The 21796-nt window shown below is 49.3% G+C and overlaps 1 protein-coding gene across 1 annotated transcript; it reads left to right on the forward strand.

Annotated features, from left to right (window-relative positions):
• Positions 1–1280: 1280 nt before the first annotated feature.
• Positions 1281–18744, forward strand: CD244 (CD244 molecule; the record flags this gene model as incomplete). Its single annotated transcript, XM_036434421.1, has 8 exons — positions 1281–1596; positions 1671–1949; positions 3088–3192; positions 3543–3610; positions 5881–5946; positions 16153–16218; positions 17480–17524; positions 18507–18744. Coding segments are annotated over 8 exons (984 nt in total), but the record flags the coding sequence as incomplete, so codon positions are not given.
• Positions 18745–21796: the final 3052 nt, after the last annotated feature.

Raw genomic sequence — 21796 nt, forward strand, 5'->3', positions numbered from 1 at the left:
GTGCCAGGATTGATTCCAGATTATGGGCTCAATCCCCAGTAGGGGGAATGCAAGAGGCAGCCAATCAATGATTCTCTGTCATCACTGATGTTTCTATTTCTCTTTCTCTCTCCCTCTCCCTTCCTCTCTGAAATCAATAAAAAAAAACCTACCCAATAAAATAGTAATATGCAAATTAACAACCACTCTGCCACACTCACCAGCCACGCCCACCAGCCAATCAGAGAGAGTATGCAAATTAACCCAACCAAGATGGCTGCGGCCACAGAGAGTAGGAGAGAGGCTTGGGTTTCCCAGACAATGGAGGAAGCCAAGCTTTCCACCTGTCCTAGCTGGCCTAGGCCTTCACTCCAGGCCTCTACTTCAATTATAGAAGGTAAGGAAATCCAAACAGAAATGGTGGCAGCCACGGAGCAGGAGGCTTGGGCCCGCTCCAGGCTACAAAGTTTCAATTGTAGAAGAGAAATAAACCCCAGATACCAGGGCCTCCGCTTGGGTCACGGGGAGGGTGGGGGGGGGGGAAATTGGCCAGCTTGCAAACCACAACAGGCCCCTTGCTGAGGCTGCCCCACGCTCTAAGGAACCAACAATAATAATAAAAGCGTAATGTGCTAATTAGACCAGACTATCTTCCAGAGGAAGCTGGGCTGTGAGGAAAGCCTGGGTCCCAGTGCCAGAGGGAAGCTGGTGCCGGCAGCGGGGAAGGAAGGCCTAGTCTTGCACAGATTGTGCTTCGGGCCTCTAGTAAATAAATAAGAGAATTCAGCCCTCGCTGGTTTGGCTCAGTGGATAGAGGACCCACGTTCGATTCCGGTCAAGGGCACATGCCTGCCTGGGTTGCAGGCTCCATCCCCAGTAGGAGGTGGACAGAAGGCAGATGATCAATGATTCTCTCTCATCACTGATGTTGCTATCTCTCTCTCCGTTCCTCTCTGAAATCAGTGAAAATATATTAAAATTCACCTTCTAAAGGCAAATTGACTGTGTTGCAGGCTCATCTTTCTCACTGATAATTAGGGTTGTGACTTTAAGTTCTTTCTAAGTCTGTTTCCTCGCTTGTCAGATGGGGCCGCTGCGCAGTGAAAGGTTCACAGCTGCAGAGCCTTTCCACCTGCTGGCGTGCTGAGCTCAGGGCTCCCTCTCCTCTGGGCGGGCAGAGGGGCCAGTGAGCAGGTGGGCGCTCAGGCTCAGGCTCAGGGAAGTCAGGCCGCTGCCCCCTTGCTGAGGCCCGGCTCCGCTCTGTCGCAGCCGCTGCCTCTTGCCCGGGAGCCTGGCCAACGGGTGAAGCTGTGGTGAGGCGCTCGGGCACGTCATTCCACTTGGGGCCCAGCGACACCCCGACAGCAGTGAGCTCCTTGGAATGGAAGGCACAGCTGTGCTCAGAGGAACGCACTCGCGTGCTGTTCAGCTGGAGGGCCAATGGCAGCTCCGAAGGGGAGCACTGGGACTCCGGCCGCCACAGGCTCCGCCTCAGCACCAGCCCGCCCAGTCTCCTCTTCGAGGCCGCGCAGCAGGACGACAGCGGCACCTACTCCTTGGAGGTCACCAGCGAGGCGGGCGCCGTCAGGATCCACTGCTTCCTCGTGTCCGTGCTGGGTGAGTGCCCCACTCGCGTGGGTGGGGGCGGCGGGGGGGCCTGAAGGCCTGCCTGACCGAACCTCTGCTTCCAGACCCCGTGCGGCAGCCCGAGCTGCGGCTGCTGGAGCAGAGGGCGGCCCCGGGCGGCAGGTGCCAGGTGACTCTGAACTGCTCGGCCTCCGGAGGCAGCGATGTGGCCTACACCTGGTCCAGAGGGGGCCAGGCCATCCCGCCGCCCAGGAGCCCCTTCCGCCTGGAGGAGCAGATCGGGGCGGGCGGCCTGCACACATACACCTGCAACACCAGCAACGCGGTCAGCTGGGCCAGCCGGAGCCTCCAGCTCGGCCCGGGCTGCGGGAGCGCTGGCCACAGTGAGTGCCCTCGGGGCTGGGCGCGGAGGGTGTGGGCCGGGGCAGGCTCAGGAGCAGGAGCCAGGAGGTCTGGGAGCCCTTCGCCAGGGTCCTGGCCTCAGGCGCACAGGTCCGGCAGCCAAGCCGCCTGGAGCTGGGAGAATTCGTCCCCATCAAGAACCTCCTGGAAGTCTCTTCCTTCCCACAGGAAGCCCTCCTTGTCTGGGGAGGGACAGCCAGTCTGGCTGTGAGCTGTTTTCTTCTTTGGCTGCCGGACGCTTCCCCCTCAGGGGCCGCCTGCCCCTGCCCTGTGGTCCCAGAGCAGTGCCGGGGCTGGCGGCTCAGACGGGCACTGGGCAGAGGCACTGTGCTTCCCGGAGAGTCACCCGGGCCACTTTGCACCGCTTTTTCTTGGGTAAATCAGACCTAATGTGATGTCAGCATGGATTCACAGGGTGTGAGGGTAAGACCCGCCTGCACCCTGTCTTTAAGGAACTTACAGCCAAACAGGGGCACAGAGTAAGCTCTCCCGGCACACCGACACGAAAGCCGACGCGCGGGCACACTGGGCAGCTCCTGCAAACGCCTGGCAGGCTGCTGTTTAGGCACAGTGAGGCCCTGTCTGTGAGGGCCTCGTGGGCAGCATCTGGGCTGCCCTCCTTTCCTGCATGGCTGCTCGGCACTGCCCTTGGCTGCGGGACAGGCCCTGGCACGGACGTCCCGCGGGGAGAGCAGAGGTCGCAAAGGCGGCGGAGGCAGCCTGGCAGGAGCGGACATGCTTGTTGCGGTAAAACGAAGGAAAGGGTCTGGGTGACAGTGACTGAGCTGGGATCTGTCCGCTGTTACTGCTTGCTGTGTAGGTACATTGTCTCCTCCTGTGAGAAAACAGGCCCAGAGAGGCTGAGGAGCTTGCCCAAGGGCACAGAGCTTAGTGTCAGCACCTGATTCCGAGTCCCCTGCTCCATTGTCACTGGGTGGCCTTCCATTGGAGCAGGGAGACACCTCTGACCTGAGTTCACTGGAGTGAGAGCAGCACCCCAGCGAGGGGGAGGGGAAAGCGGTCACTGCAGCAGGCAGGGAGGCAGGGAGGCAGGGAGGCAGGGAGGCAGGGAGGCAGGGAGAAGGCGAGTCCTCACGCCCATGTCTCCGTCTCCCTCAGAGCTCGGCCTCCTGCCCCTTTTGATGATCATCCTGGTTCCCATACTCACGCTGCTCGGCACCCTCACCTGCGTCTGCATGTGGAGAAGGGGGAGGAAGCCGGCAGGTAAGGGGAGGGGCCCTAGGACAGGCTGCCTGACCGCCTCCCTGCACCGGAGGGACATGCCCGCGTCAGGGAGGGAACACAATGGCTGCTCCGGGTCTCGCTGGGGGGAGGGAGTGCGGGGTGCAGGGGGAGATGTACATGGCCTGATCCCTAGCAGCAGCTTTACTGGCTGTGGCCGGTTTGGGGGAAACTATCAGGCAGGTGCTGCCTTGAGCTCTTTGAGTAACCCTCCTCCCTTCTAGAACCTTCCTCAGGGTCTCGCCACCTTGAACGAGGGTGGATGCTGGGAGCAAGCGCCTGCCCGTCTCCCCCAGAGGTCTCTGCAGCTCTGCTCTGCTTCCCTCCCCCAGAGCCCGGCCCAGAGGAGGCGCTGACCGTTTATGAAGATGTCCGCAGCCCGCCCATCGGGAGCGGCCAGGTGCTGCCCAAGGTGCGATCTCTCCTTCCTTCCTGACGTGTCCTGGGAGCATGGCCCTGCCCAGCAGGGGCCCGACAGCCCGCTGCTGCTTCCGAGTGGCCTCAGCCCATCTCGGTCCCTCTCAGGTCCTAGCTCTGGCCGCGGGTGGACAGAGAGAACTGGGGGGAGATGATGAGATGAGGCCCAAGGGCATTTGGGGCAGAACTGGGTCCCCGGCACCAGGCATAGGGGCCCCTGGTGCCCTAATTTCCGGCGGCCAGGCTAAGGCTCAGGAGGAGTGCGACCTTGTATGTTGCATGTGACGAATTCTCCTGCCCCTGTAAGTTCAAGTTTACTTTTGGGGGCCCTTGGTCATTGCCCAGTGGCGAGGGTGCTGGCCGACAGTCTTGCTGCCGGCTCAGTGGTGTGTGTGCAGATGGGAAAAGGCTGCGTCTGGCTGAGGTGAGCAGGGCTCGCTCCGAGGGGAAGCAGAGGCAGCAGAGGGGCTGCAGCACAGGGTGTGGGCCCGGTGGGCGCAGTGCTCGCTGAACTATCCGGTGGGAAAGGAGGGACCGGAAGGACCCTCCTCCCACCGCCGTTCCTGGCGCTGGGCTTGGACAGCGAAGCAGGAAACCAGGTGGGGGCCTGGAACCACGAACAGAGGCAGCTCCCTGAGGCTCTCTGGGGCCTTGTCGGGGCCCAGCAGCAGAATACCGGGGAGTTGGTGCCTCTCCCGTCTCCACACCTAGTACAAATCACAGCAAATACCAGTGCCTACAGCCATGGAGGCCCTGCTCAGGGAAGGTCACTTTAGATAGAAAAATGGAGGATAATACTGAGGAAAATGAGTATTTAGGAGAAAAAATCTATTGGGGATTTAGGCCCATTACTATGCTTCTAAGCCAGGGGTTCGTCTCCCATGGCCTCGTCCCCACTCTCCCCAAAGGCCTCCACCTCCCCACGGGATCTGGCTGGGCCTTCTGGCTTCCCGCAGGCCGGGAAGAAGAAAGCAGCAACAGAGCCAGGTTCTGCGAGCTGCCTGTGCTGCCCCAGCCTTCAAGTGACCAGACACCAAGGGGTGGAGCCAGTTCAGTAGAGACAGGGTGGAGCCCAGTGCAAGCGTATATCCCAGTCCTGCGCCGGGTGGCTTGGAGAGCAGCAGGTCAGCCACACACCTCTGCTCCCTCGCCCCGTAAGCCAGCTGCTCATACTGGGCAGAAGGACAGAGGTTACACGGGAAGGAGGCAGAGGGATAGGAATGGGCATGCAAAACGGGCAGTTTACAGGCAACGCAGGCTGGGGTTTTGCAAGAGGGGGTGTGGGGGCCCCTCTGGTCTCTGCAACAAGATGGTTAATCTTTCCCTGACAACAGGCAGCTCCCGGGGGCTGTGTTTCCAGGCGAGCTCCCATGTACTATGTGCAACTCCAGCCAGGTTAGAATGTGCCTTGTTTTTTTTTTTAAAAATTTTTTTTCCCCCTCTTGATTTCAGAGAGGAAGAGAGAGGGAGAGAGAGATGGAAACATCCATGATGAAAGAGAATCTGGATCAGCTGCCTCCTGCATGCCCCACACTGAGGATCGAGCATGTTCCCTGACCCAGAATAGAACTGTGACCTCCTGGTTCATAGGTCAATACTCAACCCCTGAGTCGGGCCGGCTAGGCTGTGTCTTCCTTAATCAGAACAAAACAATCCTGGTTAACAGAGCAGGATTCATATTTCTTAGTTATAGCTGAGCCCCAGGATCCTATTTCTGCCCCAACACAAGGATTGCTGAACTCCAGAGCCGGTCCTGGCAGCAGACCTCCAAGAGGAAGGGCATGAATGAGCTTGGACCCCACGGGGGCAGCACTGAGAGAGGGAGACAGTCTCTGGCTGGGGTCGGTTCACTCAGCTGCACACTGCAGGGGGCTGGCTGGAGCCAAGGGCACGAGGACTGGCAAGGCTGGGTCTGGTCTGGGGCTCGGAGCCATCTAGTCCTGGAATCAGTGGCTGCAGTGAGACTGTGACCTCACTTAGTGCACAGTCAGCGGCCAACAGTCAGGCGGGGAAGGGGCGTTTCTATGCAGGACAGGCGCTCAGGGGCTGGGTCTCCCGGGCCAGCCCTTTCATGGTGCTTCGTCCCAGCTGCTGCCCGGTGGCTGCTCTCCATGCCACTCTGGCCTGGGACCTGGCGCTCCCTCCCAGCTCCTGGGAGGCCCTCTCTTTTGCACCCTTCTCCCGACATGACCCAAACCCGGAAGGCTGAGCGCCTGCTGATGCTGCCACATGCCTTTCCCGTTTCTCCTGCAGGAGCGGAGGCAGGAGCAGGACTCCTCTGGGAATGGGAGCACTGTCTACTCCATGGTGCTGCCCCAGGTACGGCTCATTCTCGCTTGGAGTCCACACCTGTGTATGAGCTTCCTCAGCCCCCCACCCCCAAATCTCCACACACCTCGGATCCTGAATGGCGAGTGAGATCTTTTTGTGAATTTGGTGCTTTTGGAGGGAAGGTGGCTGGGCAGTGGCGCTGAGGTTGACTGACAGTCCCTGTGCTCTAGGGTCTCCACAGCCTAACAGCCAGGCAGGAGGTTTCCTCCCTGCAGCCAGAGGTGGGGCCAGATGAAGTCACGGGAGTATGACCATGACAGGAGTTCGGCTTCTGGTTTTCTGTGTTCTTTTCCCCCACTTCCCTGCTGCTTCCAGGACATGGGGCCCTTGCACTTAAAAAACTATATATATATACCCTGTTTCCCCAAAAATAAGACAGTGTCTTATATTAATTTTTTCTCCCAAAGTTGCGCTAGGTCTTATTTTCAGGGGATGTCTTATTTTTGGGGAAACACGGTATACACACACACACACACACACACACACACGAGAGGCTTGGTGCATGAAATTTGTGCATGGGAATTTGGGTAGGGGTGTCCCTCAGCCCAGCCTGCACCCTCTCCAATCTGGGACCCCTTGAGGGATGTCTGACTGCCCGTTTAGACCTGATCCTGGTGGACACATCTTCCCCAAGAAGAGAGAAATGGGAATGTGAAGAACAGTGTTAGCATTTAGCTCCACAGAATCACAAACACATAAAATATGGGATTGGGCCTAAACAGGCAGTCGGAAATCCCTCTCACAATCCAGAACTGCTAGCTCCCAATTGCTCACCTGCCTGCTTTCCTGATTGCCCCTAACCACTTTTGCCTGCCAGCCAGATCACCCCCTAACCACTCCCATGTCAGCCTGATTGATGTCTAACTACTCCCCTGCCAGCCTGTTTCCCCCAACTTCCCTCCTCTGCTGGCCTGGCCACACCTAACTGCCCTCCCCTACAGGGTTGATCACTTCCAACTGTCCTCCCTTGCAGGGTTGATTGCCTCCAACTGCCCTTCCTTGCAGGCCTGGACCTCTCAACTGCCCTCCCCTGCTGGCCTGGTCTCTCCCAACTGCCCTCTCCTGCTGGCCATCTTGTGTCCACATGTGGGCAGGATCTTTGACCACATGGGGGCAGCCATCTTGTGTGTTGGAGTGATGGTCAATCTGCATATTACTCTTTTATTAGATAGGATGGAGGCCTGGTGCATGGGTAGGGGCTGACTGGTTTGCCCTGAAGGGTGTCCTGGATCAGGGTGGGGGTTCTCTTGGGGCATGGAGCGGCCTGGGCGAGGGCCCTGTGGTGGTTTGCAGGCCAGCCACGTCCCCCCGGTGACCCAAGCAGAGGCCCTGGTATCTGGGGTTTATTTTTCTTCTACAATTGAAACTTTGTAGCCTGGAGCAGAGCCAAGCCTCCTACTCACTCTGTGACTGCCACCATTTCTGTTTGGATTGGTTTACCTTCTATAATTGAAACTTTGTAGCCTTAATCAGAGGCTTGGGCTCGCCAGGGTGTGTGGAAGGCTTGGCTTCTTCTATCATCTGGAAAATCCAAGCCTCTCTCCTGTTCTCTCTGTGGCTGCAGCCATCTTGGTTGGGTTAATTTGTGTACTCGCTCTGATTGGCTTGTGGGCATGGCTGGTGGGCATGGCTTGTGGGTGTAGCAGAGTGATGAATAATTAGCATATTACTCTTTTATTATATATATTAAGAATATATATTATTATATATAAAATAAAAGAGTAATGCTAATATTAGAGAAGAAGGGAGAGGGAGAGAAACATCAATGATAAGAATCATTGATCTGCCAAAACTGGTTTGGCTTAGTGGATAGATAGAGCATCAGTATTTGGACTGAAAGGTTCCAGGTTCGATTCTGGTCAAGGGCATGCACATTGGTTGTGGGAACATCCCCGGTAGGGGATGTGCAGGAGGCAGCTAGTCGGTATTTCTCTCATCATTGATGTTTCTAGCTCTCTATCCCTCTCCCTTACTCTCTGTAAAAAAAATCAATTATATATATATATATATATATATATATATATATATATATATATATATATATATAAAATCATTGATCTGAGGAGAAACCAAGATGGCAACATGGGTAAACACCTGAACTTGGTGCCTCGCACAACAACTTCAAAACTACAACTAAAAGACAAAACAGACATCATCTAGAACCACAGGAAGGCTGGCTAAGTGGAAATTCTACAACTAGAAGGGAAGAGAAAAGCACACTGAGACTCAGGGGAGCTGTGGAAGTAAAGTGCAGAGGTACAGAGGTGCATGTGCATGTGGAGGGGGCTGGCAACTGAGGACATGGCTGGCTTTTTCAATTGCAGAGAGACACAAGCTCCCAACTGCTCTGAACTCCAGTTCCGGGTAAGACTCTGGGGACACAGACACATATGGGGAGAAACTGGATTGTCTGGCAGCAGTGGAACTCAAGAGCGGCTTTCTCTCAGAGGTGCTTGCAGTGATTACCAAGAGACACTGAGACCCCAGGGCCTCTTAGGGAAGAGCTGATGGGAATCCATTGCTGTTTGCCCCCCCACCCCAACTCTGCCCCATTCAAGCTGTGTGCAGAGGCTTTTGCATATGAATGGCCTGGTCCTTTGAAATATAAACTTACCTAAACAAACTGCAGCTGAGTCAGAGAGACCCAGAACATCCAAAAGAAGGTCCAAAGCCCCACAGCAGCTTGCATTACTTCACAGCTGGGCCTCATCTGGGCACCTCCAAACCCAAACAAAGAAGAGGAATCTGCAGATCTCTCTGTTGTTCCTGTTGGGTGGCCTCAGGCAGAGGCTAAATTATCACCTCCTTGGAGATCCAAGAGCCAGTGTACCCAGGGGTCAGAGTGGGACCATCCAGATTACAACTCCTCAGATCCATAAGGGACACACTAAGGGGGCAGACTCACTGAGCACCAAAGCCCCACTGAAGCAAGTCTTGCCCCATAAGGGTGTCTCCAGCACAGAAGTCCGACCATCACAGACACAGCTGATCCTCACAGCCAACTGGCCTGAAGGTCAATTCCTCCCAGTGATACCAACAACAATCAAGGCTTACCTACAATAAGACTGTGCACACAGCTCACAAAGGGGTGCACCAAGAGTGTCCACTTCAGGTAACTGGGGAGGCTGAGCCACTGGGCCCTATAGGACACTTAGCACACAAAGCCACTCTGTCAATTCAAGGAAGCAGCCAAAATGCAGGGACAAAGAAACAGATCACAAATGAAAGAAATGGAGGAAAGCAAACTACTGGATATAGAGTTCAAAACCATGGTTTTGAACTCTATATCCAGATTTTTCAAGAATTTTCTAGAAAAGGCTGATAAATTTAATGAGACCCTCAAGGATATGAAAAAGGACCAACTAGCTATTAAGCATACACTGACTGAAATAAAAAATGATATACAGATATCTAACAGCAGACTAGAGGATCACAAGAATCAAGTCAAAGATTTGAAATACAAAGAAGCAAAAAACACCCAACTAGAAAAGCAAAAAAAAAAAAAAAAAAGAATCCAAGAGAAACCAAGATCGCGGCAAAAGTAAACAACTTAACTGCCACCTCTCACAACAATTTCAAAACTACAACTAAAAGACAAAATGTCTATCACCCAGAACCACGGGAAAGCTGGCTGAATGGAAGTCCTACAACTAGCAGGAAAGAGAAAGGAGCACAAACGCTGAAAAGCTGAGAGACGGAGGCACACGAATTGAGCTGATGGCAGACAACTGGGCACACAGCTTTTTTTCAACCCGAAGGGAAACAAGTTCCTGATCACATTGAAATCCAGTTTCTGTAGACACAAGGGGGCCCCAGATGCCTACAGGGAAAAGTTGGACTGTTGGCCATCGGGTCGGAAAGTGAGGGTGACTTTTTTGCAGAGGTGTGAGCATCAATCATTGTTTACTGCGCTGGAGCACGGGGACAGGGGGACTTGGAAACTTGGAAAGGCAGAGAAGGCTGATGGCAGACATCGCTGTTTGCTACGCCCCAGCCTAGTGACACCCTGAGACCCCGCCCTACACATTCTACAAACCCTCCTAGGCTTATACAGTGGCTTTTGCATATAAATGGCCGGCCCTGTGGCAGCTTAAGAAAATAAACTGCAGCTCCAGTCAGACAGCTCCAAAACCACCAAATTACAAGCAAAGAGGAGAAAACTGTAGTTCTTGCTGTAGCTCCTGCTTGGTGGCCTCAGACAGTAGCTGACCTACACCCCATTGGAGATCCAGAAACTAATGTATCTAGTGGTCTGTGTGAGATGACACCAGATTTCAACTACTGTCATAAGGGACACATTCAAGAGGCAGACTCAGTGAGCACCAAAGCCCCACTGGAACAAGTCTTGCCCCATAAACGTGTCTCCTGCACAGCAATTCTTCCATTATAGACACAGCGGATGCTCACAGCCAATTGGCCTGGAGGTCAATTTTTCCCAGTGACAGCAAAAACACTTAAGACTTAACTACAACAAGGCTGTACACACAGTCCACAAAGGGGTGCACTAAGAGTGTCCACCTAGGTAACTGGGAGGCTGACCCATTGAACCATATAGGACACCCGGCACACAAAGCTACCCTATCAATGCAAGGAAGCAGCAAAAATGAGGAGCCAAGGAAACAGATCACATATGAAAGAAATTGAGAACAAACAACTGGACATAGAGTTCAAAACCACAGTTATAAGGTTTTTCAAGAATTCCCTAGAAAAGGCCAATAAATTTAATGAGACCCTCGAGGACATGAAAAAGGACCAACTAGAAATTAAACATACACTAACTGAAATAAAAAATATTATACAGAGACCCAACAGCAGACTAGAGGAGTGCAAGAATCAAGTCAAAGATTTGGAATACAAAGAGGCAAAGAACACTCCTCCACCGAAGCAAGAAGAGAAGAGAATCCAGAAAGTTGAAGATAGTGTAAGAAGCCTCTGGGACAACTTCAAGCATACCAACATCAGAATTATGGGGGTGCCAGAAGAAAAGAGAGAGCAAGACACTGAAAACGTATTTGAAGAAATAGTGACTGAAAACTTCACCCTCCTGGTTAAAGAAATAGACATAAGTCCAGAAAGCACACAGAACCCCAAACAAAAGGAGTCCAAAGAGGATCACTATTGGAGTCTCTTTCCCAGCCGGCGTAGAAAGAGTTCCAATTCAGGGTTCAGCTTCTGGAGAAGGGCCGCACACAAATGAAGAGACTTAAAGAAATTTAATTTGGCGATTTGGGGGGCCAGGCGGTAGTCCAACTCTAGTGGGAGAACTACGACTGCTCTGGCCCTGCCATCCCCTTTTATTGAGGCTTAACAGCTGCTTCAACTTAACATAATCTCAACTAAAGGTTTAAAGCAATTGAGGTTGTTGACCAGCCTTCCTGGTTCCTGTCAACATCTCTTTCCCAGCTGAAAAAGATTTGGTTTCCAGCAGATCACACCAAGATACATCATAATTAAAATGCCAAGAGCAGCCGAAACCGGATAGAGCGTTGGCTTGGGACTGAAAGGTCCTGGGTTCGATTCCGGTCAAGGGCATGTACCTTGGTTGCAGGCACAACCCCAGTGGGGGGTGTGCAGGAGGCAGCTGATTGATGATTCTCTCTCATCAATGTTTCTAACTTTCCCTCTCTCTTCCTCTCTGTAAAAAATCAATAACATATATTAAAAAAATTATGAACAACAAATATTTAACTATCAACATATGAATCTAAAAGTCAAGTGAATAAAAAATCTGAGAAACAGAATAAACTGGTGAATATAATAGAATCAGGGCCATAGAATGGGAGGAGATTGATAATTCTCAGGGGGAAAAGGGTGTCTGTGTGGGGGATACGGGAAGAGACTGGACAAAAATCATACACCTATGGATGAGGACAATGAGGGGGAGGTAAATGCAGAGGGTGGGGTGGGGATCGGGTGGAGGGGAGCTATAGGGGGAAAAAAGGAGAAACAATTGTAATAATCTGAACAATAAAGATTTATTAAATAAAAAAAGAAAAAGGAATACAAAAAATATGAAGATAGTGTAAGGAGCCTCTGGGACAACTTCAAGCATGCCAACATCAGAATTATGGGGGTGCCAGAAGAAGAGAGAGAGCAAGACACTGAAAACCTATTTGAAGAAATAGTGACTGAAAACTTCCCCCACCTGGTGAAAGAAATAGACTTACAAGTCCAGGAACCACACAGAACCCCAAACAAAAGGAATCCAAAGAGGATCACACCAAGACACATCATAATTAAAATGCCAAGGGCAAAAGACAAAGAGAAAATCTTACAAGCAGCAAGAGAAAAACATTTAGTTATTACAAGGGAACACTCAACTGATTTCTCAACAGAAACTATGCTGGCCAGATGGGAGTGGCAAGAAATATTTAAAGTGATAAATAGCAAGAACCTACAACCAAGATTACTCTACCCAGCAAAGCTATCATTCAGAACTGAAGGGCAGATAAAGAGCTTCACAGTTCAGAAAAAGCTAAAGAAGTTCATCACCACCAAACCAGTATTACATGAAATGCTGAAAGGTATTCATTAAGAAGAGGGAGAAGAAGAAAAAGGTAAATATAAAAACAATGAACAGCAAATACATATCTATCAACAAGTGAATCTAACAATCAAGTGCTTAAAAAATCTGAACAGAATAAACTGGTGAATATAATAGGTCAGGGGCATAGAAAGAAAGTAGACTGACAATTTTAGGGGAGAAGGGGTGTATGTGGGGGGGTGTGGGAAGAGACTAGACCAAAATTATATATCTATGTATGAGGACAGTGGCGGGGGGAGAGGGGATAAGGACAGAGGGTGTAGTGGAAATCGGGTGCTGGGGAGCTATAAGGGGAAAAAAGAGGAACAATTGTAATAATCTTAACAATAAAGATTTATTTTTTTTAAAAAAAGAATCATTGCTCTGCTGCGGGGATCAAGCCTTCAACCCGGGTATTGTGCCCTTGCCTGGAATCGAACCTGGAACCCTTCAGTCTGCAGACCAGTGCTCTACCCACTGAGAAAAACTGGCTGGGCACTTTTTCTCCCCACTTATTATACCTGTTTTCAGGAAAGACAGGGTCTGTGTTGTTCTCTTTTATCTTATTACTAGTAGCCTGGTGCATAAAATTCGTGCATGGAGAGGGGTTCCCTCAGTCCAGCCTGCATCCATTCCAATCAGGGACCCCTTGGGGGATGTCAGACTGCCATTTTAGGCTCAATCTCTGCGGATTGAAACTGGCAGTTGGACACCCCTCTTGCAATCTGGGACCACTGGCTCCTAACCACTCACCTACCTGTCTGACTGATCACCCCTAACTGCTTCTGCCTGCCTACCTGATTGCCCCTAATTCCTCTGCCTGCCTGCCTGATCACCCCTAACTACACTCCCCTGCCAGCCTGATCTTGCCCTCAACTGCTCTCCCCTGCAGGCCTGATCTTGCCTCCAACTGTCCACCTCTGCTGGCCAATTTGGTTCTGATTGGTCAGTTTCTATGCCAGTCAGTGTCATTGGACCTATCAATGGGGCCTGTCTATTTTTTAAGTGAATCTCCTCTAATAGTCTCATGGTCTGTAGATTGAGATAAATGAACGTGCTCAAAGCCATGAGCTGGACAAAGCTGTGCCATGGGGTCCGGAGTCTCCCCTGCACTGGCTCTAACATCCAGGGTTAGAGCTGCACCATCAGTGGTGGACCCAGCTGGGCATCTCTTTCTGAGAAACACTGCCCCCTAGTGGCCAATGATGAAAAACTTATGATAAAAATTACTTTAAGAAATTACTTAAAAAAAAAAAAGTTCTGATAAAAATTACTTAATAATAATAATAAAAAAGCAGCAACCTCTTCAGCTTGGTGGAATGTGGATGGCTTAGAGGACGGCCACGGACAACAGGAGGAGGAGAGCAGGGGTGTCTGGTCCCTCAGTGCCGTCTTAGAATTCCCAAGAAGTGTGTTGCCTCCTCCCACTCCCCTTACAGTAATGGGGCTCATTGGGTCAAGTCACAGAGCCTTAAAGAGTCCAAACCTGTAAGAAATCTTAAAAAATATATTTTATTGATTTTTTTTTTTCAAAGAGGAAGGGAGAGGGATAGAGAGTTAGAAACATCAATGAGAATGAAACATTGATCAGCTACCTCCTTCACACCCCCTACTGGGGATGTGCCCACAACCAAGGTACATGCCCTTGACTGGAATGGAACCTGGGACCCTTCAGTCTGCAGGCTGACTCTCTATCCACTGAGCCAAACTGATTAGGGCCAGACCTGTAGACATTTTTATGAGCTTATTTGCTACAAACTGACCACAATCATCTGGAATCAAAATCTATGGGTTGAGAAAATGCTCTAGAGAATGGCAGTTTTGCCCCTTGTTTTGTACATTACAATAAAGAAAGGCATAAGTGGGTTACATGAACTCTATCAGTGATGGATTCGGGGGCAGGAGAAAGCAAAGGGGGGGAATCTCTGGGATTGGATAAGAAGTAAAATGAAGCCTGGCCAGCGTGGCTCAGTGGTTGAGCGTTGACCTATGAACCAGGAGGTGACGGATTGATTCCCAGTCAGGGCACATGCCTGGATTGAGGGCTCAATCCCCAGTTGGGGGCGTGCAGGCAGCAGCTGCTCAATGGCTCTCTCTCATCATTGATTTCTATATTGCCCTTTCCCTCCTCTCTGAAGAAAATTAAAAAAATATATATATTTAAAACAAAAAAGGAAAATGAAAAGACACAGAAAAGAAAAAATAAACAAAGAAAGAAGAAAAATAAGAATAGGTGTTTGTGAGTATAGGAGAGCTAACAGTTCCCAGTGAACATGCTAACAGTAACAATGAGAGGTGCTGTGGTCTGCTCTGGTGGGAGCTGCACCGAGGGATCTGGAGAAGGGGACCACGCCACAGGTGTTAGCTGCGGTAGATGCAGAAAGATAATAGGCAGGCTCGGGATTGGCCTTTGTCGAGGAAGATGCAGGCCTAGGACATGACTGCTCCCAGGACTCACTTTCAGCTGGGAAGTTGTGACAGTAGGCGTCCTGTGTGGTTCCCAGAGCCTGTCAGGGTTAGTATGTGGCCCCTTTTGCCCCCGATGTAAGAGCAATTGATTCCCGAGCGTTGTATTCTAAGAAGAGGACATTGTATTCTAAGAAGAGGACTTTGAGCCCTGACTGGTTTGGCTCAGTGGATAGGCAGGTGTCCTCAAACTTTTTAAAGTGGGGGCCAGATCACGGTCCCTCAGAGAGCTGGAGGGCCGGACTATATGAACTACTAATTCCTACTGTAACACCTCGGCTGCGCTCACTGCCCAAAAGACCTGGCGGGCCAGATCAGACTCCTCTGCGGGCCGCATGTGGCCCGCGGGCCGTAGTTTGAAGACCCCTGATAGAGCTTTGGCCTGTGGACTGCAGGGTCCCAGGTTCCATTCCAGTCAAGGGCGTGTGCCTTGGCTGCGGGCAAATCATCAGTAGGGGGTGTGCAGGAGGCAGCTGATGGATGACTCTCATCAATGTTTCTAACTCTCTTTCCTTCTCCCTTCATCTCTGTAAAAAAAATCAATAAAATATATTTAAAAATATATTTAAAAAAATAAAAAGAGGACTTTGAGATGCTGAGGGAGACTTCCCTCGCCTGGAGCATAGAGATGCTTCTTTCAGACACAGAGAAGGAAAACGGTTGCCAGAAGGAGACATGGAGGAAAGAACCCTGGGGAGTCTGCGTTTAAATTCTGCTGCTTCTGTGACACTGTGACTTGGGCTGTTTCTCTTTTTGGAGGCTCCTCTGTAGAATGAGGCAAATCACAGTCATTCTTATCAGATAGGAGAGTCCTGAAGATTAGGAGAGAATGCAAGCGGCCAGTTTGACTCAGTTGGTTGAGTGTCGTCCCATACACTGAGAGGTCCAGGTTCGATTCCTGGTCAGGGCACATACCTGGGTTGTGGGCTCCATCCCCAGTAGGGGGTGTGCAGGAGGCAGCCAGTGATGTTGCTCTCTCTCTCCCCTTCCCTTCTCCTTTCTCTAAAATCAAACATATTTTCCAAAAAAGCAGCAACTGCCTTAAAGAGAGGGACTAGCATTCGGTTGTGTGACTCCCTCCTAAGCAGGGCTCTTTCAGCGGACACTGAACGCCTCTCTCTGGGCAGGGATGAGGTAACTCCCACCCTAGGGGTGTACTAGATCTATTGATGCCTCTGAAATGATTTCATTTCTCCTCTCATTAGTCTTCCGCTGCCACATCACAAGAAACTGCAACTACTCTGTATTCAGTGGTCCTGCCCTCGGGGAAGGTGAGTTCCACCTCAGGGTGCGGGGCAGGGGTGTGCTCTGCATGCGCAGTGCAGGGCGGGGCTTGCACTTCTGAGTGACTTAACTTCCACTGCGTGTATCCAAGTGACTTGTGTTAAATGACTATTGAAAAGTGAATGGGCGAGTGCTTTTCTAGTTCTGTTTGGAGAAAAACAACAGCTCTGGGAGAAGAGTATATTAAAGGTGTTTCCAGAAGTTTCTATGGAAGGTAGAGGACAGTCCGAGAGGAAGTGCTTGGTGCAGAGACCACAGGATCCTGGTAAGCCAGCTGAGGCTGTGGTGAGAGGAGAGATTTCCGATGCATGGGCATGCGCACTGAGCGGCAGGACCGCACTGGACCTGGAGAGACACAGTATTGACCTCAGGGAACCAGACAAAGTTTGGCCAGTCACCTCAGGGTGGAGGCCTGGGACTGAGGCAACCCATTGGAGTCCTCTCTAATCTTGATCCAAGGGGGGCTCATAGCCCATATGTGTACCTGGACCCACAGAGCTGGGTGTCCTGGGCCCGTTGTCATCCTTTCATCTCAGGTGGAAGGGGTGGGAAGAATGATACTCCCAAGGCTGGACTCAGTGCAGACCATAAGCTGAACTTGGTGATGAGCGGGGGGAGCCTGGTGGATGTGAAGGACAGCATTCAAGCAGGTCAGCGATTGTGTGTTTGTATAAAAAGGGGAGAAGGTTAGAATACATTTTCAGACTTTTAATCCACCCCCTTCCAATAAGTCATTCAATCAACTTGGATTCTACCAAGAGGGATTGATATTTAAATTATATGCTACACACATGGCCGACATGGCCACAGCCCCTGGCCGCAGCTTTGGTTTTATATCTGAAGACTTTGCTGACTACCGAGAGCTCCTGAGCGCCACTGGGTGAGTGTGTGTGCCAGGCATTGAACAGATACACAGGGGAAGCCGTGTTTGTATTAGGTTTGTCTGAAGGCTGTGTGTGTGTGTGTGTGTGTGTGTGTGTGTGTGTGTGGTCTGAGGGGTACATGGCTGTGGTATGTTAAACTGATTTTGGTTCGGAAATATCATATCATAGGAAAGTATGTGTTAACACCTTCTGGAAACCAAAAACACCATTGTTTACTCCTGGGGTAGGAGACTGTATTCACATTTGGTTGGGGACACTTCAAGGATTCTCTGGGCACTGAGTCTTTTTTGGGACCTCTCACACCAGTTCAGAGTGGGGCATTTCTTCACTGGAAGTTAAGAACTCTTTACCCTCTGAATTTCAGTCTGGATCTAAGAAGAGGAGCCACAGCCCTTCCATCTATGAAGGGGTAAGATTCTGAATGGGCTTAGTGCCTGTAGCATATCTGGGAAGTCATCCACAGAGTCTCAGATCTGTAGGGATTTCAGGTAGATTCTAATCCAAAGCCTCATTTAGAGGTGAAGAAACAGGCCCAAGCAGAGTGAGGGTCTCACACAAGGTCATGTCACGCGTTGGGGTTTGACTCTTTCTAGGGAGATTGAGTTTCAAATTAGGGCCATCTCCATGCTATTTCCCCAGCTGTGAATCCTACAATGGATACCTCTCCCTTCCAAGTGTGTTTGTGAGGGTGGGGAGATCAGAGAAGGGAGGATTAGTAAGTCTGAATGATTTTTAAGGTTAGGGAGTCATTCCAGAATACAGGTGATCTTCAGCTGCTTCTAGGGTGAAGACTGAACAAAGGCGCCCCTGAGCATGGACCACCTAGGGAATGGGAAGCAGGGTCTCAACACTTATTGAGGGTGGGATGCTGCAGGTGTCCTGCCAGTGGCTTCATCTGAATAGCTCATTTAATCCCCACAGAATGTGTAAAGTAGGTATAATTCTCCCTCCCATTTGTACCCATAGAAAGTAGGGCATGGAGAGCACCTCCACTCATTCCCCAATAGCCTCCTACTGCACCCAAATTTCCACCTGTGGCCCAACAATATTGTTGCCGTTGGTCCCAAGGGAGGGGACTATGGGTGCCTGCTGTGCTGCTCGGCATTGTGACAGCAGCTCCACATATAAAGCCACCTGAACAGTCCAGAGTCGCAGAGGACACTGTGTGGCCCCAGGCAATGGGGATGGGGTGGGGGTCAAGAGGAAGCATGGTGTGGTTATAAACACTAGACTTGGAGCCAAAAGAATTGGATTCAAGCTCCTCCTGGACTTCAGTCAGTTATTCTGAGCTTAATTTTATTAATCTGGAAAATGGGGTTAACAATTCAGACCCCACAGGGTTGTTATGGGGATCTCCTAGTGGGAGTGTCTGAACTTCATTTCTTCTGCAGGTTGGAAAGACACAACCCAGAGCTCAACACCCTGCTTGACTCAACACCTGGAGCTGAAGAACTTTTCTGGGTAATCCCAGGGGCCACTCCAGTCTCCCCTCTGTTAAGCCCCAGCATCTGTTTTGGGAATCAGTGCAATGGTTTACATAATAGTTCCTAGTCTGGGAGTTTGTTGATGGACTATATTTTGTTTTGAAAATGATTTTTTAACAGCCATTAAAATAGCAAGGCATCTGCACCAAGGGGTTGAGGGCTTGATCCCTAGTGGGATGCTGTAGGAGGCAGCCAATTGGTGTTTAGCTCTCCCATTGATGTTTCTCCCACTCTCTAAAAAAAGAAAGAAAGAAAGAAAGAAAAGAAAGAAAAAAGAACAAGGATGTTGCCTTGACTAGGTAGTTCAGTTAGTTAGACCCTTATCCCAATACCTAAGGTTGAGGGTTTGATCCCCAGTCAGGACATATACAAGGATCAACCAATGAATATATACATAAGTGGAACAACACATGGATATTTCTCTCTCCCTCTCACTTTCAAATTAAAAAAAAGAAATGAACAAGTCTTTCAACTTACAGACTGGATAAGATTGGGTAGTTCACAAAAGATCACACAGCAAGTCCAGGTATTGGAAATCTAAGTTCTATGTAAATATAGCATGTGCCATGAATGGTTTGGCTCAGTGGATAGAGTGTCGGCCTATGAACTGAAGGGTCCCAGGTTTGATACCGGTCAAAGGCATGTACCTGGGTTGTGGATACATCCCCAGTAGGGGTGTGCAGGAGGCAGCTGATTGATGTTTCTCATCGATGTTTCCCAACTCTCTATTCCTCTCCCTTTCTCTCTGTAAAAAAAAAATAAAAAATCAATAAAATATATTTAAAAAAATGTAGGGTGTTCTTGCCTTATTCAACATAGCACTGGAAGTTCTAGCCACAGTGATCAGACAAGAAGAAATGAAAGGCATCCAAATCAGAAAGGAGGAAGTAAAACTCTCATTATTTGCAGGCAACATGACACTGTACATAGGAAACCCTAAAAACCCCACCAATAAACTACTAGATTTAATAAATGAATTTGGCAATATAGCAGGATACAAAATCAACACTAAAAAAATCAATGGCTTTTTTATACACTAATAATGAATTATCAGAAAAAGAAAATAAACAATCTCAGTTTCCATTACAACAAAAAATAAGATACTTAGGAATAAACTTAACTAAGGAGATAAAAGACTTGTACTCAAAAACTATAGTTCTAGAGCACATGTGTCAAACACAAGGCCCACGGGCCAAATCCGTCCTGCCAGGCCTTGCAATGTGGCCCGCACCGCGCTGTCATCACTGCACTCCGCTGCGTTTCCATCACAATGACAGTTTATGACTGTTCAGTAAACCATTCGGCCCATGATTTAGGCTGGATTTTAGATTTTGGCCCCTTCTCTGATTGAGTTCGACACCCCTATTCTAGAGGGTGACAAAACAAGGGGGAGAATATACTGTGTTCATGGACTGGTAGAATCAACATCATTAAAATATCTATACTAAGCCGGGACCGGTTTGGCTCAATGGATAGAGCGTCGGCTTGGGGACTGAAGGGTCCCGGGTTCGATTCTGGTCAAGGGCATGTACCTTGGTTGTGGGCATATCCCCAGTAGGGGGTGTGCAAGAGGCAGCTGATCGATGACTCTCTCTCATCGATGTTTCTAACTCTCTATCTCTCTCCCTTCCTCTCTGTATAAAATCAATAAAATATATTAAAAAAAATCTATACTAAGAGATAAAAAATGGTGGCAGAGTAAGTGGATGCTACATAGACACCTTCCCAGGACCAAACTGGAGTTACAACTAAAATACAAAATATTTCCTGAATAATCAACAGAACAATCACTGGAGAGGACCCTGATAACCAAATGAAAAATTTTATAATTACTAAATTTTTTATGAGTGTTTTTAAAATAAGAATCATCTGTTCATGGATGATTGCTTGTGTGTACTCCTTTGCTTTCTTTCTTTCTAGTTTCTTATTGGCACAACCTTTATTTGGCTATTTCTAATGTTTTTACTGTTGATGTTTTAATTCTTGTAAATATGGGCAATTCTTAGGTAGAAGATAAAACACCTCTAACAACAGCCACCCAAATTCTGGTGAGTAACTTCTAAATTTTAAAAATTAAAGAGATATAGGCACATGTTTATTAAAAAATTAAAGTTGCTTCCACATTTTAGTTATTGTGAATAGTGCTGCTATGAACATAGGCATACAGATATCTCTTTGAGACCCTGCTCTCAATTATTTTGGGTATATACCAGAAATGGAATTGCTAGGTCGTGTATATATATATGATGTTCACAGTGGCTGTACCATCTCATCATGAATTTTTAGATAACAGATACTGTGTTGACATTATTATGCCTGTCTAAATATGATTAACAGCTGAACACTGAAAGTTGGCTATAATTTTGCTTCCTCTGTTTGGTTTACCTGAAATTAATAATGGCTTTGTTTTTACATGCTTAGTTTCCTTTGCACCTGTTGCTGATTCTTCCCACATTTTCTGATGGCCTGACAGCACAATTTCCCACAAAGCCAATCGCGTTAAGTAGTCTGTCACTTCTAATGTGTTTACTTGGGGACCAGCTTTCTAGGTTGGTTGCACAGCCATCGTTTGGGGAGTGTCTGTGCCTTCCTCCTCGTCTGGAATCCCTATTTCCTGGATCTCATGGGTTTTTGCTTTGTTGCTTTCTTTCCTCTTATTTATATATATATTTTTGTGGCAGAGGGTCCTATTTTGGTTTATTTTTTCGCTTTGATGGGTGTCTCCTTTGTAAACTTTGTCAAGTGAAAACGAAACACGGCAGTCGGAATGGAGATGCAGCCTGCACCTGCAGTTTGAATCCCCACACTCTTTTCTGCGTTTGCCTTGCCCTTTTTGCGCGAGAGCTCCTCCTTGTGCTGATCTCTCGTCTTCGTGCTTCTCATGTCTTCTTTCTGGATTTACAAACTGCGTTTTATGGGGGACGTCTCTTTGTAGCTTCTTGAAAGCGGATATTTGGAAGGTAATTTTAAAGGCATATTATAGATTTTCATTATTCTATAAATGCTTATTACAATAGTGTAGTAAGGACCGAGAAACATCCTTAATAATAAAAGAGTAATATGCAAAATGACCCTAACGGCAGAATGACCAGGAACAACCGGTCACTATGACGCTCAATGCAGGAGCTGCCCTCTGGTGGTCAGTGTGCTCTCACAGGGCTTATGGCTTCAGCAAGCCTCTCCTGCCTCCTCTGCAG

This window comes from Pipistrellus kuhlii, unplaced genomic scaffold (assembly GCF_014108245.1).
Source record: "Pipistrellus kuhlii isolate mPipKuh1 unplaced genomic scaffold, mPipKuh1.p scaffold_m20_p_121, whole genome shotgun sequence".
NCBI classification, from domain to species: domain Eukaryota; kingdom Metazoa; phylum Chordata; class Mammalia; order Chiroptera; family Vespertilionidae; genus Pipistrellus; species Pipistrellus kuhlii.